The 14,037-nt window shown below is 35.3% G+C and overlaps 2 protein-coding genes across 4 annotated transcripts; one reads left to right on the top strand and one right to left on the bottom strand.

The window, feature by feature from the left end:
• Positions 1-3,478: 3,478 nt before the first annotated feature.
• On the top strand, positions 3,479-6,513 carry LOC138136218 (atlastin-like). 2 transcript variants are annotated; one of them, XM_069055286.1, is made up of 9 exons: positions 3,479-3,760; positions 4,414-4,608; positions 4,670-4,822; positions 4,879-5,034; positions 5,077-5,362; positions 5,421-5,605; positions 5,681-5,869; positions 5,916-6,003; positions 6,106-6,513. In XM_069055286.1, exons 1-9 carry the CDS (start codon positions 3,707-3,709, stop codon positions 6,417-6,419), a joined length of 1,620 nt encoding a protein of 539 aa, XP_068911387.1. In that variant the 5' UTR covers positions 3,479-3,706; the 3' UTR covers positions 6,420-6,513. The 2 variants fall into 2 exon arrangements, with proteins under 2 accessions (XP_068911387.1, XP_068911386.1); XM_069055285.1 differs by having other exon boundaries at positions 3,522-3,760; positions 5,916-6,513.
• Positions 6,472-9,990, bottom strand: LOC138136217 (angiotensin-converting enzyme-like). 2 transcript variants are annotated; one of them, XM_069055284.1, is made up of 7 exons: positions 9,816-9,990; positions 8,437-8,622; positions 7,969-8,383; positions 7,439-7,907; positions 6,919-7,389; positions 6,733-6,873; positions 6,472-6,679 (listed from the first exon to the last, which is right to left on the bottom strand). In XM_069055284.1, exons 1-7 carry the CDS (start codon positions 9,828-9,830, stop codon positions 6,529-6,531), a joined length of 1,848 nt encoding a protein of 615 aa, XP_068911385.1. In that variant the 5' UTR covers positions 9,831-9,990; the 3' UTR covers positions 6,472-6,528. The 2 variants fall into 2 exon arrangements, with proteins under 2 accessions (XP_068911385.1, XP_068911384.1); XM_069055283.1 differs by lacking the exon at positions 9,816-9,990 and adding an exon at positions 9,057-9,110.
• Positions 9,991-14,037: the final 4,047 nt, after the last annotated feature.

Raw genomic sequence — 14,037 nt, 5'->3', positions numbered from 1 at the left:
CAGCCCCAATTTTACACAAAGTGAAAAATACGGAACAGTGTTTGTGGTATTCAAAATAGCACCGCAGGATTCCTCTTAAAGCGCCTTGAATAGTACGTTGCAGATACCTTGTCAAGCTTTTGTCATTTTTGAAACATGCATTAATATTAATGATGCAGATATAAATAGACAATACCTGTTGTATCTAACTAAATATGTTGTGTAATGCCATGTTTGGAATATTTCGGCAAAACAAGGTAAAGTTAAATTGATGAAACTATCTACTGGTATTAACGCTCAAAGATATCAAAGAATCCTTCTTGAACCATTTATGAATCAACTGGTGGAGGCAGAAGTAACAAACGGAACTTTCCAACAAGATTCATCTACCGCTCACTCGGCACGAATAACAATTAATTATTTAGAAGAGTGATAAGGGTAGAATTGTGGCTAAGCTGATCGCCTGGCTTGACTCCTCTTGATTTTTTTTCCTCATTTAGAAAATGTAGTGTTCAAAAATCCGAAACAATTTGGAAGGGCTGCAACAAACAGTTCAAAATGGCCCAGCAAATGTGGGACTTGAAATGCTGACCAACGTTTTTAATAATTTAACTAGAAGAGTTCAGTGCTGGTTGCAGTAAGCTGGACATCATTTTAAACATTTTCTCTAATCACTTACTTTTATATGTTTGTTAAAAAACACGATTCTTTCTTTTTTCAATTAATTCGATGAATTCATGTTCTCCTTCAAAACTCGCCTAACACGGAATTGTCAATAGAATGAGCAACATTTGCATTGCCAACAAGTGAAAAAACGTCACTTGAAAATACTTCAATACCAACTAAATAAAAACATGTTCTTGCTTCAAGTTTTCGACAGATGAACATCAATTTGTTTTTTTCAAATGGTAGGTACTGTATTTTTTTTTAATTCAGTATCATATTATTTATTATCAAACGAAATAAGTAACTTTCTGGATGAGATGCCATTAGCAGTGTTGAACAGAGTCGTGTTTCATCGGGACGGCGCCATACCACATATGTACGAGTGCACGAATGAATGTTCTATTTTTAAATAATCATTTTGGTGATCGATGAATAGGTAGTTGCGGACCTGTTCGTGGCCCGCTAGATTCCCAGATTTGAATATATTGGATTTCTTTATATTCATTCTAGAAGCGTTAAGAAAAAGGATAGTAGTGCAAGTCTGTCCGGAAATACCCCCAGACTTTTACTGAATGCAATGATGGGCTTTTTTAGGTGTCGACAGTGTCTGGAACCGCATGGAAGAATAGATTTTGTATTGTTTACAAATTTAGTTACTTGATTTTTCAATTTTTTTCAATTAAGATAATTTTTTTGTTCTTATTAGAATTTTGTACTTGCTGAAAAAATATTTCCTACTTTTTCATCAATTTGTCTACTGAGTTGACTCAAGTTGCAAAAAACCACTTTGCATTTGCAACAGCACTTTTATGGCATTAGTCATTTGAAATTACTTTAAAACTGTACTTATATGGAAAATATTCAACCCAAACTACGATTTTCTGGTCCCTTTGTGCCTTTATTTGGTTCAAAAATATGAGAAAAATGCTGTTGCAAATGACAAGTGGTTTTTTGCAACTTGAGTCAACTATAACTCGTGTGCCAACCTTTTTATGTCTTCGAAACACTTTAAATTAATTATGTTGCCAACTTTGTTTATAACAAACCCCAATTTAGAAATATTTTTATTTTGCCAACATAATTCAACAGGTGGTGGAAATTTACAATTGAGACAGACTATAGGTCAAATTTCATTTCTCGTTTTTTTTTAAGCCAACTGTACCTATTACAAAAAAGTGGAAAATAAGGAAAACTAGATTCTTTAATGAAAATTATATTTGGCTCTCTTAAAATTGTGTTTCACATTTTTTATTATTGATAATGTGATGCTTCAATTATTAAATAAACACTTCACTAACATACTCGTAGAAAGGAACTTTTCATTTTAAATTCTCCTAATTCGTATTCACCATAACTGATATCGTAAACTAAATACTCCTAACAACCTGAAAAGCATGTTGCAAAATGAGTTTTCCAAAATACATAGTTATTTGTACAACTAGTTATGAAAGTCATACTTTTTTCACGAATTTGCAAATAAGTGAAAAAAAGAGACTTTCATAACGTGTTGTGCACACTATTTTTTTGCATATCGATGTAAGTTGAGAAATTTGATCTAAAAGAATTTATGAAAAATTACAACAAAAAAAATTGGTACCTATGCTTTGAAAATCATTTCCATGGAGATGGAATAAAATGATGCAAAAAAGTACTACTTTCACCACGATTTTTCGTGTAAAAAAGTGCTACTTTCACTACGATTTTGCGTGTAAAAAAGTGCCACTTTCATTAGGATATGCAAAAAAATACCTACCACACCTGAAGTCTCAGCTTATAACCCTCACAAAATTTGATTTTAGGTATTTTAGATTTATTTTCGAGAAACAGCTAGAAAAATATATAATTACAATATAAATTTCACAAAGTGTAAAAGGTACAAGTCTATTGAACCTAAATGTCGAGTTCCCTTAAATTCTCAACAAAGATGCAATTTCGTTTATGTAGAGAGTTTCCCGTCTATGAAGTTCACAGAAGTTGCCACCAAGACAAACATCAAAATCGAAGAAACGGGACATATCTAGACTATCTAATGAAATATCTCCTGGTAACTCCTTTAGAAAAAAATGAAAACCAGGTGCTTCTGATTTTATTTTAATTTTTGAGTTGTTATCTCTCGAAGTTAAGGTAGTTTGGACTTGATTAACATGTATGTTGACGGTAGAACCTAGAGCAGTCACGTTAAAATTGTTAACTGTGAATACGGGAGTGCTGCAAAGATCGGTGCTGAGACCCGACAACTTTGGTCTATTTCCAACTGCTATTACGTATAGTCTATTTCTAAAATATATGCAGTTGTATCAGTTTATAACACGAACTACGTGTATGCAGCTATCTCCTTTCAACACATGTCAAATGAGTTCATTGGCTCTGCTACGTGCGCTATTAAGATGGTCGCTCTATGTTCTCACTTCCAACCGTACGATTTGAGTAACATAGAACTATTGACGTGCGTCTGACTCGACGCGGCGTAAGAAATTCGAAATAAATGCACAACACTGTGCATGCGCATCATCCATAATAGGAGAGTCGAATGATATTTTGATTATTAAAAGCGATTATTTCGATTTATTCAATTATCAAAATATATCCATTATGCCCAACACTAGAAAATACTATAATTTCTTGATAATGGCGGTAACATAAACAACTCATTATGTCTTGCTGTCAAATGTTAAATACGGACGAACGGCATGTCGACTTCTTGATTCAAACGTGACGTCACTGCATATATTTCTGAAATGAACTATAGCACCTACTATTTCGGCCAGTGAATACCATAAAATGAATTAGGTGCAATTGTTGACAATGTTGACTTCAAGCATAGACAACTTGACGGACACTCATGTGTACCTATTTGCTTGCAATTTCATCAAGTTCGTTTGGGGATTTTTGTTGACGTAATTCGACATTAATTCTAAAAATAATTTTAAATGTGATAATAAAAGTTTGTAGTGAGACATTTTTATTTATGCAGATGTTATTTATCAGCATGTCCTTATCGTTTCCGTTTTAACTATGTACAATTCAGACTGAATGAACTATACAACTAAAAAAAGTAGTTATGACCACGTTAATCAAGACTATTTCCCGTTTTTTTGGAAAAAATGAAAGTGAGGTAAGTTGTTTTGTTTGCCGCTTCCATAGTACTAATGCAAAAGTGACTACCAAATTAATCGTTTAATCTATTGTAGTAAACAAAAATAACTCTTTGTAACAGTTACTTGTCAAAATTTTAGCGATGCAACTGGAAATCCCAAAATTATAAAATTTTCTAAATCAACTATTGATAGTATATTATTTGACGAGCTAATAATGCCTATCGTAATCCACGAGGGTGAAAGTTAAAAAACGAGCCGCAGGCGAGTTTTTTAATCACCAGTGTAGATTATAGGCATTATTCGCGACATTTTATCTACGACCTACGACTTTTTTTCATAAAACACTTAGCTTACAAAATTTTTAAGATCTGTGACTTATAATAAATCACAAGTGACTTATAATACGAGTAAGTCACGGGTGTAATTTATGACTAGCAAAATGTATCTATAGGTTTCGTAAATAACAAACGTATTATTTAATAGACGTAGATAAATATTTTTATCATGTGTTTTTCCCAGCATATCTGCTGTGACCAACAAAATAACTGCTTTATGATCCAGGTGTTTTTTACTTCAGAAGAATAAACCGGGGGTTTCAAATCGATGTTTTATCGAAGATTTACGAGTATCTTACTCTTGATAGATGATAAATTTCATCAATTCTTTGCAGCAAGAACTATCACACACTATCGAAGTATTTAGCCTGGATGAAAACAAAAAAATAAAATTAAATCCTGACTTTGTGAAAATTTTCCTCCAACACAAATTCAAGAACAAAAAAGTTTGTGTTATTTCAGTTGCTGGAGCGTTCAGACAAGGCAAATCATTCGTGTTAAACTTTTTCTTGCGTTACCTCCACATCAAGGTATTGCTTCAATGTTTCTAATGAATATTGTATTTAGGCCATTTATAAATTGCGATTTTAGTATAAATTGAAAAAGAAAAATATGTCCAATTGGATGAATCTAAATGATAGTCCGCTATCTGGATTTTCCTGGAAAGCAGGTTCAGTACCTCATACTGTTGGTATCTTAATATGGTCAGAAATATTTTTGGCTGCATTACCCTCAGGTGAAGAAGTAAGACACTTGCGCCACAGTGAACAGCTAAACACATTTTGATCTGTACTTTTCAGGTTGCGATAATTTTAATGGACACTCAAGGATCTTTTGACAATCTGACAACGATCACCAATTGTGCAACAATTTTTGCTTTGAGTGTTTTACTGAGTTCCGTTCAAATCTACAATCTCAAGGAAAACATTAAACAGTACGATTTGTCACACTTGGAGGTAAATGCATCAAAGTGCTAGTACATAACAAGCCGTTTTCAGTTTTTTTCAGGATTTGGACAACTAATCGGTGGCAGTAACGAATATCCCTTTCAAAAATTACTATTTCTTATACGAGACTGGTCATTTGCGTTTGAAAAGCAATACGGATACGAAGGTGGTAAAAAATTGTTAAAAGAAGTGTTAAACACAGATTTGGATCAATGTCAAGGACTAATTTCACTGAAGAATTATGTAAAAGAAAATTTCAACGAAATTGAATGTTTTTTGTTACCTCATCCAGGAGTGACAGTAGCAACGAGTGAAACATTCCAAGGAAATCTTGAAGGTAATAGAGTGATGACGTGACGATTTGGGTACCCAAATTTGATAATACGAGTATTTAGAAATCGATGGCGAATTCAGAAAGCAGGTGGGTATTTTGGTAGAAACTGTCTTAAAACCTGAAAATCTGGTGCCGAAAAGGATTAAGGGAGAGCTGATAACACTAGAAGAATTAGTTCATTTGATTCGCAATTACGAAAAATGCTTCAGGGACGAACAAATACCGTCGCTTCAGTCTCTTTTTTTGGTAATTTAAATTTTGAAAAATATTTACTCTCGCACTGTTGAAATAGTAGTAGTAGTATCTTCATCATTCTGTTAGGCTACAGCTGAGGTACATCATACATCCGCCATTCACGAAACAGAACAAATGTACAAAGCTTTGTTGAACAATTGTAAATCGCAAGACGAAGCAGATCAAATCAAATCTGAGGTGCTCGACCACTTCCACAAGAAGAAGAAGATGGGGACGCCAGCTCTAAAGAAAAAATATGAAGATTTACTAAATCAGGTACAAAACTGACTCGTTTAGATGCATTCTCACGCAACGCTTTCAGAGAATGGAAGAAATATTCCACAAATACAGAAGTTCATTTGAAAAGTTTTGGAATTGGACTCCTGCGTACGTTTCGGGTGCCGCCAGTGGTACTGCTGTGGCTGGCGCTTGCGTTATGGGTGGGATCGTCCAAGGAGCTATTGTGTCCGAGATAGTTGTAGTGAGCACTTTTGCAGGGGTAGTAGGTGGAGTAGTCGGGTTGGTAGTTGGATTTGCGATTGTCGGTACGATAGGAACGGTTCGGCTGTTAATCCGGAAAACAGCACCACCACGAGAAAACAGAAACGAAAGTGATGGGAACAATCTGGGATGTCGCGATGATACTCGAGATGGGGAACTGCTTTCTGGAAACGAAGAAGCTGATACTGCGACGAATTTACAAAGCAACCGGGCTGAAAATTGTCAACAAATTCAAGTTTCTGTTAGTAACGCTATTCTTTTTGTTGCCGTGGCTGTTATTGTAATGGTGATGCAATGGCTGTGGCAATGGGAAGTCACAAATTAAAACAAGAAACCGTCAAAGTTTTTTTTTTGTGAAATAAATTAAAAAATAAAGCTTTTCGCAAATATCACTTTAATAAAAGAATTTCGCAACTAAAGTTAGCATTCTTACATTACAGTTTCAATTTCTGATTCTGCTCTTTCAGGAAATTGTACAAAGGTTCGAAATATTCCAAAAGAGCGGTCGCATCCAATTTCCTTTCTTCTGTCATCACTTCCAAGACATCACTCCAGTGTTTACTGGCACCTAAAGAGAGGCCATCCCTGAAGCATCATCAGATTAAATCCAATCATCACCAACTGGTAGATTTCAATACTTCAGTTTTTCACCAGCCGCTGTAGACTCGTAGAAGTCGCATTTATGCAGAGGTACCTCTTTATCATCTGGATTATATTCACCGGCAGCAATACACAGACTTCTGTAAAACTGGAACTGGACAATGTGGGCCACAAAATACCTAAAAAAATTAATCAGCCGAATCACAATCACTGTCAGTACTTACGCAATATATTGCGAATCTCCAGCCACGTGAAACTTCGCCCCTGGATCAAAATCTCGGGGATCGGCTCTTGGTACTGGTGGCTTCAATTTCTGGTACTGTTTCCGGTACTCCCACCAGTGCGAATTCCATTTGTCTTGAGTGACGGCTCCGCTGAAGACGTCCCATCTCCACTTGTCAATCAGCAAACCGAAAGGTAGAAAAGCGACTTTTTGTAACGCAATGTCCATCAATGCGTTGATCGAAGATTCGTCGTTGTCTTCGTAATCCTGGAGGAGATTGATTTTTTGCAAGTGTTTGGGTGTGGAGACTGACAAGGCGATGGTGTCACCGATAGCCTCGTGGAAGCCTGGATTTGCCCCGTCCCGGAAATTGTAAGGTTGCTCGGCATACTGCAAATAGTACTGGATGTGACCCATTTCGTGGTGAATGACTACGAAATCTTCATAGTTGACTTCAGTACACATTTTAATCCTGAAATAAGAATTCTTGACTTGTTTCAATTGCAGTTTGATGTTGTCACCTGTAGTTCTGGCCGTCGCAGAAGTCCCAAGCGCTGGCATGACACAGGACTTCTCTACCATCGGTAGGCTTCTCGATCATAGCCCCTGCGCTAGTATTGTAACAAATGTCGTTGGGAACTAGTCCCATAGATTGGTAGAAATTATCAGAAGTCTTGAACATGTCCAAGACAGTGTACTTTTGGTCGATCAGAGCCTGGTCCACGTCGACCTTGCTCGCATTGGGGAACGGTTTGACCAGTTGAGCTATGTTATTCCACTCTTGAGCCCACATGTTTCCGAAAATGTGAGCCGGCAAAAGACCATCCGAATTATCTAGTTTATCACCATAAACTTCCTTCAGTTTGTTACCAACATATTTGTGAAGTTCTGCATAAAGAGGTTCAACTTGGCTCCAGAGATCGTCCATGTCTTGGATAAAAGTAGGCGATTCGTAACTATCCCTCCACAGTTCCCCTTTATCCTTGAAATCTGAAAACGTTTGTTAGAACAGATGAAGAGCGAATTGCGAGATGCGCGTCTGTCAACTTACCGTTGGCAACTGCCGCCTCATTAGACAAATCTACGTAAATCTTGTACAGGTCTCTCATTTTGGCACCTGAAGCATCCCTCCAAGTCTTCCACACGTAAGCCAACTCATCATAATCGCTGGATTTTGCCAAAACGGCTTCAATTCCTGGCTCTAACGACAACCCGTCTTTGGACAAGTCACAATTAATATTGGTGTACGGACATATCTTGGCAGTACTGTATATGTTTGTCATGGAGTTGGTTGTTGTGGTCAACTCTGACAGTTTCTCTTCATCGAGCGCAGCATTACCAAGAATTCTCAAATCTTTAACTTGTCTCTTGATCTCTTCGTCTTGATAATCGTCAGGATTCAAATCTTTGAAGTATTTCTGCCAATTATCTTTTTGCAAAGCAGCAGCTTCCAATGTCACGTTAAGCTGAAATGTTTTTTGCTTTTTATTTTTTCAAATGGGACTAGTATTGTACGTACTAATATTTGTTGTTTTTCCTCGTTGTTGATGTCTGTGTCGTAATTCCATTCAGCCTCATTCAGTCTGGTACACATATCAGACGCCATTTTTTCGTAAACGTTGGCCAAGAAATCTTTGAGCTCATCTTCGGTCATGGCACATTTTGAGGGATGCGCAAGCATCCCCACAAATATGACACACACCACCTAGATAAGAGAAAAACGGAGGTTACATTGGTTAAAAGATACAATTTTGTCTCGGAAAATGTGTCTCCCTGAACCGTACAAATGGAATGTATCAAGGTATAAATTTTTCATAAATTAAAAAATATGAAGAAAAGTTTGTGATAACATCCTACCGTTTTCTACTGCAATATGTATAATATATTTACTTTTTAAAGCTCATTTAATAATTGGAAATAAAAATAAATATCCTTGTAATAAATAGGGGATAGTAGGATGCGATTGGATTTAAAGGTATAGGTGCAAAAGGATCTGAATCAGTTTATTCTATTTTCCGGAAAATTGCATTGTTCAAAAAATTGTCCAGTCCCTCCCCACTCTCCTCTACATATTTCCCAACAATAGATAACACAAAATTACACTTATTAATAATTGCAACTATCATAAAAATGACTCACGTCCTTGAAAATTGAAATATTTAGAAAATCTGTGCTCATTAAAATAGATATTCGCGGTATGACAGTTTTAACGCAAACAGAACGCTTAAACAAAACACAAATAAACAACAAAATAAATTAACCATAACATGACAAATTTATTTTCTGTAGAGAGACTATAATGTTAGATCTTGATTTTTTGTAGCACAAATCGAGTTTTTTGGAGCATTCGCTGGAAAATTTACATTGATGTTGACAAAATAAAATAAAAAGTACATCGCAGTTTGCACGTGTTCGTGGTCAGTGTACCAAAACAAATTTCATAAAAATTGGTTGTGCAACAAAATAAAAGGAGAATAACCATCAAGGTCCATACCGTCAAGGTGTGGAATCTGACCAAAGCGTTTCGTAAGCCGGTACTGAATTTTTTGGGAAACAAGGATAATTGTGGAAGAGAAAGTGTAATTACTGCAAGCTGTACAAAATTTGTCTTATTAATTTTATCTTGATATTTGTCCCTTAATCAACGAAACATCAAACAGGTATGGCAAGTTTTTCCTGGTTAAATAATTTGCATGCTGTTAAGGCTTTGGACTTCGTCTATTCGGGTGAAGTCTACAAGAGGCGCTTGACCAGGCACAGGTCAGTGATTCCGAATTTAGATCAAAAAAAAAATCATTTGAATTTCTTGTCAACAACGAAACGAAAAATTGTGATTAACGTAATCACACGTGAGATAGGATAAGGACGACGAATGATAAGAAGCAAGAAATTACTTACGAGAACAACGTTCATTTTGGGGTGAGGCACATAGAGGGGTCAAACACAAATAATTGTAGATTAGAGATTGGTTTGTAGCCACCGAAACCGTCACTTAAAGCGACTAGTAGTGAAGTGACCACCTTTACGATTGTGCAGGTGGATTTATAGGAATCTTGGTTCAAGAATAATTTATCAGACAAGTGGCTCTTTAAGCTGTGATAATCAAACACTTCACTGATTGATGTTTCGCCACAGTTGCGTCAAAAAATAATGACAGTTCAAAATTATAAGTGCTTCTAGAAAATTTTGATGTATTTTTTGGAAAAAAAATTGAAATGCCAAAAAGTGAAATAGGTGAATATTCATATCGTCACAATGTATTACAATAAGAATATAATTTATTTACGTTATTACACATGTATACATGTCTCAGCTAAGACTTTCGAGCCTAATATTTCGGTTATTTACCAACGGATTTTTGTGTAATTTAAAATGCAGATATTTTAGACGGTGAAGAGTGAAATCCCATTAATGCCAATAACCTAAGTCTTAAAAACGTAATTTTTACCTGCCTTTTTAAAATGTTGAATCACTTAAGATTTATATCGAAAAATTCATTGTCAATAAAAAAAACTCGTCCTTGAAACACGTCTGGTTTGCAAGAAAAAAGAAAAAACTGTGTTAAACGTGGCTGCAGATGCAAAAACGTAGACGCCTATGAAACAAACGCGTACTATCGCCGAATTTTGGTCACCCCTGGCGGGTGACATATTTGACGTTTATCTTTCTAACCTTAAAAACACTTATAAAGTTAAAGACAACATTTGGACATAATTTATTATCCTGGAGGCTTTAATTCTTCCATAAAGGACTAAAACACGGGATATTTTAGCAAGGTAATTTAGTCCACGTACGCTTCCTGTGTCTTCAAAAAATTGACGACTCTCTAAACCTTAAATTTTGTAAAGCCTACATTTAGATAGGGTTTCACGAGAAAACGAAATGTGTCATTGAAATTCTTACGGCAAATAGCCATAGGCAAAAATTGTTTCCTTTTTCAACAATATTGCCGTTTCTGCCGTTTCTGCCGTTGTAATCTATTTTTAGAGTATTTTCAATAAATTTACACAATTTGACTTTTCTAATAAAGTCCACTTATGTCAGATTTTAAGGGGTGTACAAAATGTTGCTTGGCAACTTTTTATCAATTGTTTCAAAAGGTAACTGCTTAAATACCTTCAAAGTTTGGATTCAATTTTTAACAACAAAATCTAAATCTTTTCGTTGAATCAGACGACTGATTTACTTAATTGTTTGTGCAGACACTTATTTTTTAATGTTTTTAACAATCTAATAATAATTGCGCTTAATTTTCAATAAAGGAAACATGTGTTAAAATTACATTTTTTAACTTAAGGTTATTTTATGATTACTAATTGAACATTCACCGCCTAAAATATCTATATTTTAAATTTCATAAAAATCCGTTGGCAAATAACTGAGATATTAGGATAGAAAGTCTTAGTTGAGACACCCTGTATAAAGTGTTATGATCTTACAGAAAAGTCACTATTTAGTAACTCTTTAAAGTGTAAAAATATTTCCTTCTTATGACATATACCTACGAATCTTTAACGATTTAAATTTACCTAGTTCGGTTAATTATTAATTAATTATAAACGTTGGGATAAAAATAATCAAATTTATTGTCAACCAGAGTTTTTAAATTATAGGCAAGTACAAAAATTATTTAGATGTATTAAGTATGTACATACTGTTTACATTTAAAAAAAAATGCAAGTTTTCTCCATGATTTGATCATCGTACGCACGACGTTTTCCGCCAAAAATAATAATAACCCGAATTGAGAGGGGCGAAACTATAAAAGACAGGAGAGAGTTCGGGGAAAGGCTTTTTGGTCTTGGGTCTTTGGTCAGGGAGGTCAATCGGTGCGGGACTGTGACAGGGGCTGAAACGGCGAGTGGTTGAACGGCGAGAAAAGGGTGTGGAGACGTCGAGGGTCCGAAGAGGGTGAGGCTGGAGGAAGAGTCCAGGAAATCCAGACGCCGAAGAGCGGATCCCCGACGGAAGGTTCGTGAAGAACCAAACGCCGGAGTGCGGAGTCAAATTCCACGCCCGGATTTCGTCGTCTACCGTGGGCCCGAGGAAGTCCCCGAGGAAAGTCCAGGTCTCCAGAGACGTCGACCGCCCCGTGACGATCAAGGCCAGGGTGATAGAAAAAATTTTTAGTTTTCGCGAAGCCAGCGCGTCGTTTCAGGCAGAACGTTTTTTTTTTGTTCGGGTTGAGTTATCGGTCTGCTGGTGACCTCGCCTGCAAACGGCCGGTCAGACCGATAACAGTTTTTTTTTGTAAGAGTTCTTGTTTATTTTATTTCTTTATCTTTTGTGTCCTGGTCCGCCGCGCGACTTCCTTTTCTATTTTGAATTTAGCTTTTTTTTTTGGAAACGAGGTGAGGCCCGAGGGAACGGTCCCGCCGATCGTGGGCGGCGTAGAAGAATAGCGTCGAGGACGATATCGGGCTTCACTTTCGGCTCTCCCCCTTTTTTTTATTTAGTTTTTGAATTCAATTTACTTTTCGAGAGTTTTCCTTTTTTTTTCGCGGCGAGGGCACAACCCTTCATTTTGTTCATAATTATTGAATGTGAGAATAGTATATTAAAGAACGAGTTTTATAAGGGTTGATTTGGCGCATGAATTCCAAGTGTAAAAAACGACCCGTAGAGGAGTTTTGTATAGGACGAGTTGTTTTAATTTTTAAATAAAAAAATTAAATCTTCAAATTCTAGGGAATTTTGTATTAATTGGTAATTCAAGGTAACGGATGCAACTACATCTGCAACATATGTTAAAAAGTAGAGTTTGGACATTAATATTGGAAGTTTTTTGGTGTAAATGACAATAATACACTGAAATATTGATAAAAATTTTCTTAGAGATCTATTAAATCACGAGTGCTTTAGGAGATAGCCATAAACGACTCCAAATTGAATACAATAATAGACCTATTAGAGACGCAGATTCTAAAAACGTTTTTTCACTTAACAATGTCGTTATGAAAGTTGACAAACTGCCTAAGCAACATATTATTTTGTAATTGTTATTTCATATTGGTAGCTTAAAAGATAATTCTTCGCTTTACAATAATTTTATTTTTACTTTATACAAAATTCCATTTACTTGTAAGTATAAGTATTGTTACGTTATTTATTTTCCCTGATGGTGAAATTTTCCCTAAATAACGATTTAACAGACTTCGGGTCGAGATGCACTGGAGACTGCTCGAGAGTACAACCTAAATGCGGGGGTGGGTGGTGATAATCGGAAGAAAGAAAACTCCGAGTGGTTTAAACGAAATGAATATATTTTCACCCAGTTTTGCATACGTACAAATCTGATTCTTTGACAATAAAAACGTTTGGATCTTCAGAGTCCAATTAAGTACCTACCTAATTTTAGTTAGAAATTGAGAAACTAATTTGTTTGGTTTTTAAAGAAATATATGAAAAATATTCTGTTTGATTTGAATCTTTTAAAATAAATATTTAGTTAGAGTTACTTACTCATTATTCATGAACAATCTATGTGACAAACTTTCGTTGTTTATTGTATGCTAATTTTATTACTGACAATTTCTTTTTACGTAAGCTATTAAATATTTTTATTGTTGGAAAGCAGAGTTCACAGCAATTTGTATTTACTTTGTATGTATAAATAAATAGAAATAAAGAATTTCAATTTTTAATTTAATTTAAATTAAACTGAAACTTTCCTGTTAAGAAATTGAGGAAGCCAATAAGTTCCAAATTTGAAGTTTTCCAGTGTCGCCCACGAGGTCACATATTCTCGATCAGAGCCTCTGATGTTGTTTCAGTTCAGTGTTTCACTTTTTTTGGTCGCCACTGTAACAACTGAATGTGTGGTTTTTGTTTAAAAAAATGCATATAAAATAGGAAAGTGACTAAGAAAACTAAGCAAAAAAATCTAAGTTAAAAAAAAAGAGTGTGTGCTTAAGACCGTACGACAGAAGTGAAAACTTCTTTGATGCTCATTGCTGATTTTAAGTAATATCAAAATAACTCTATAGACTCTATAGTTACCTTGAGTAATATGTAGGTACCTATTCTATAAAAAATATATCATTATTGATGACTTGGAGCCCTTGGAGGAATAAGGAGCAAGGCATAAATAATTAATATTATTTAAATCCAATGCTGTTTT

Source organism: Tenebrio molitor, chromosome 8, assembly GCF_963966145.1.
Source record: "Tenebrio molitor chromosome 8, icTenMoli1.1, whole genome shotgun sequence".
NCBI lineage: Eukaryota > Metazoa > Arthropoda > Insecta > Coleoptera > Tenebrionidae > Tenebrio > Tenebrio molitor.
The sequence above is the reverse complement of the archived record's forward strand: the minus strand, read 5'-3'. Positions and strand labels throughout refer to the sequence as shown.

Excerpts from the sequence above, each read along its gene's own strand:
- LOC138136218 (XM_069055285.1), top strand. The coding sequence starts at position 3,707 with ATGACCACGTTAATCAAGACTATTTCCCGTTTTTTTGGAAAAAATGAA. Across the intron at positions 4,823-4,878 it reads CATTACCCTCAGGTGAAGAA|GTTGCGATAATTTTAATGGA; the intron begins GTAAGACACTTG and ends TGTACTTTTCAG. Across the intron at positions 5,035-5,076 it reads ACGATTTGTCACACTTGGAG|TTTTTTTCAGGATTTGGACA; the intron begins GTAAATGCATCA and ends AGCCGTTTTCAG.
- LOC138136217 (XM_069055283.1), bottom strand. The coding sequence starts at position 9,095 with ATGAGCACAGATTTTCTAAATATTTCAATTTTCAAGGAC. Across the intron at positions 7,908-7,968 it reads TGAGGCGGCAGTTGCCAACG|ATTTCAAGGATAAAGGGGAA; the intron begins GTAAGTTGACAG and ends AAACGTTTTCAG. Across the intron at positions 7,390-7,438 it reads TGCGACGGCCAGAACTACAG|GATTAAAATGTGTACTGAAG; the intron begins GTGACAACATCA and ends TTCTTATTTCAG.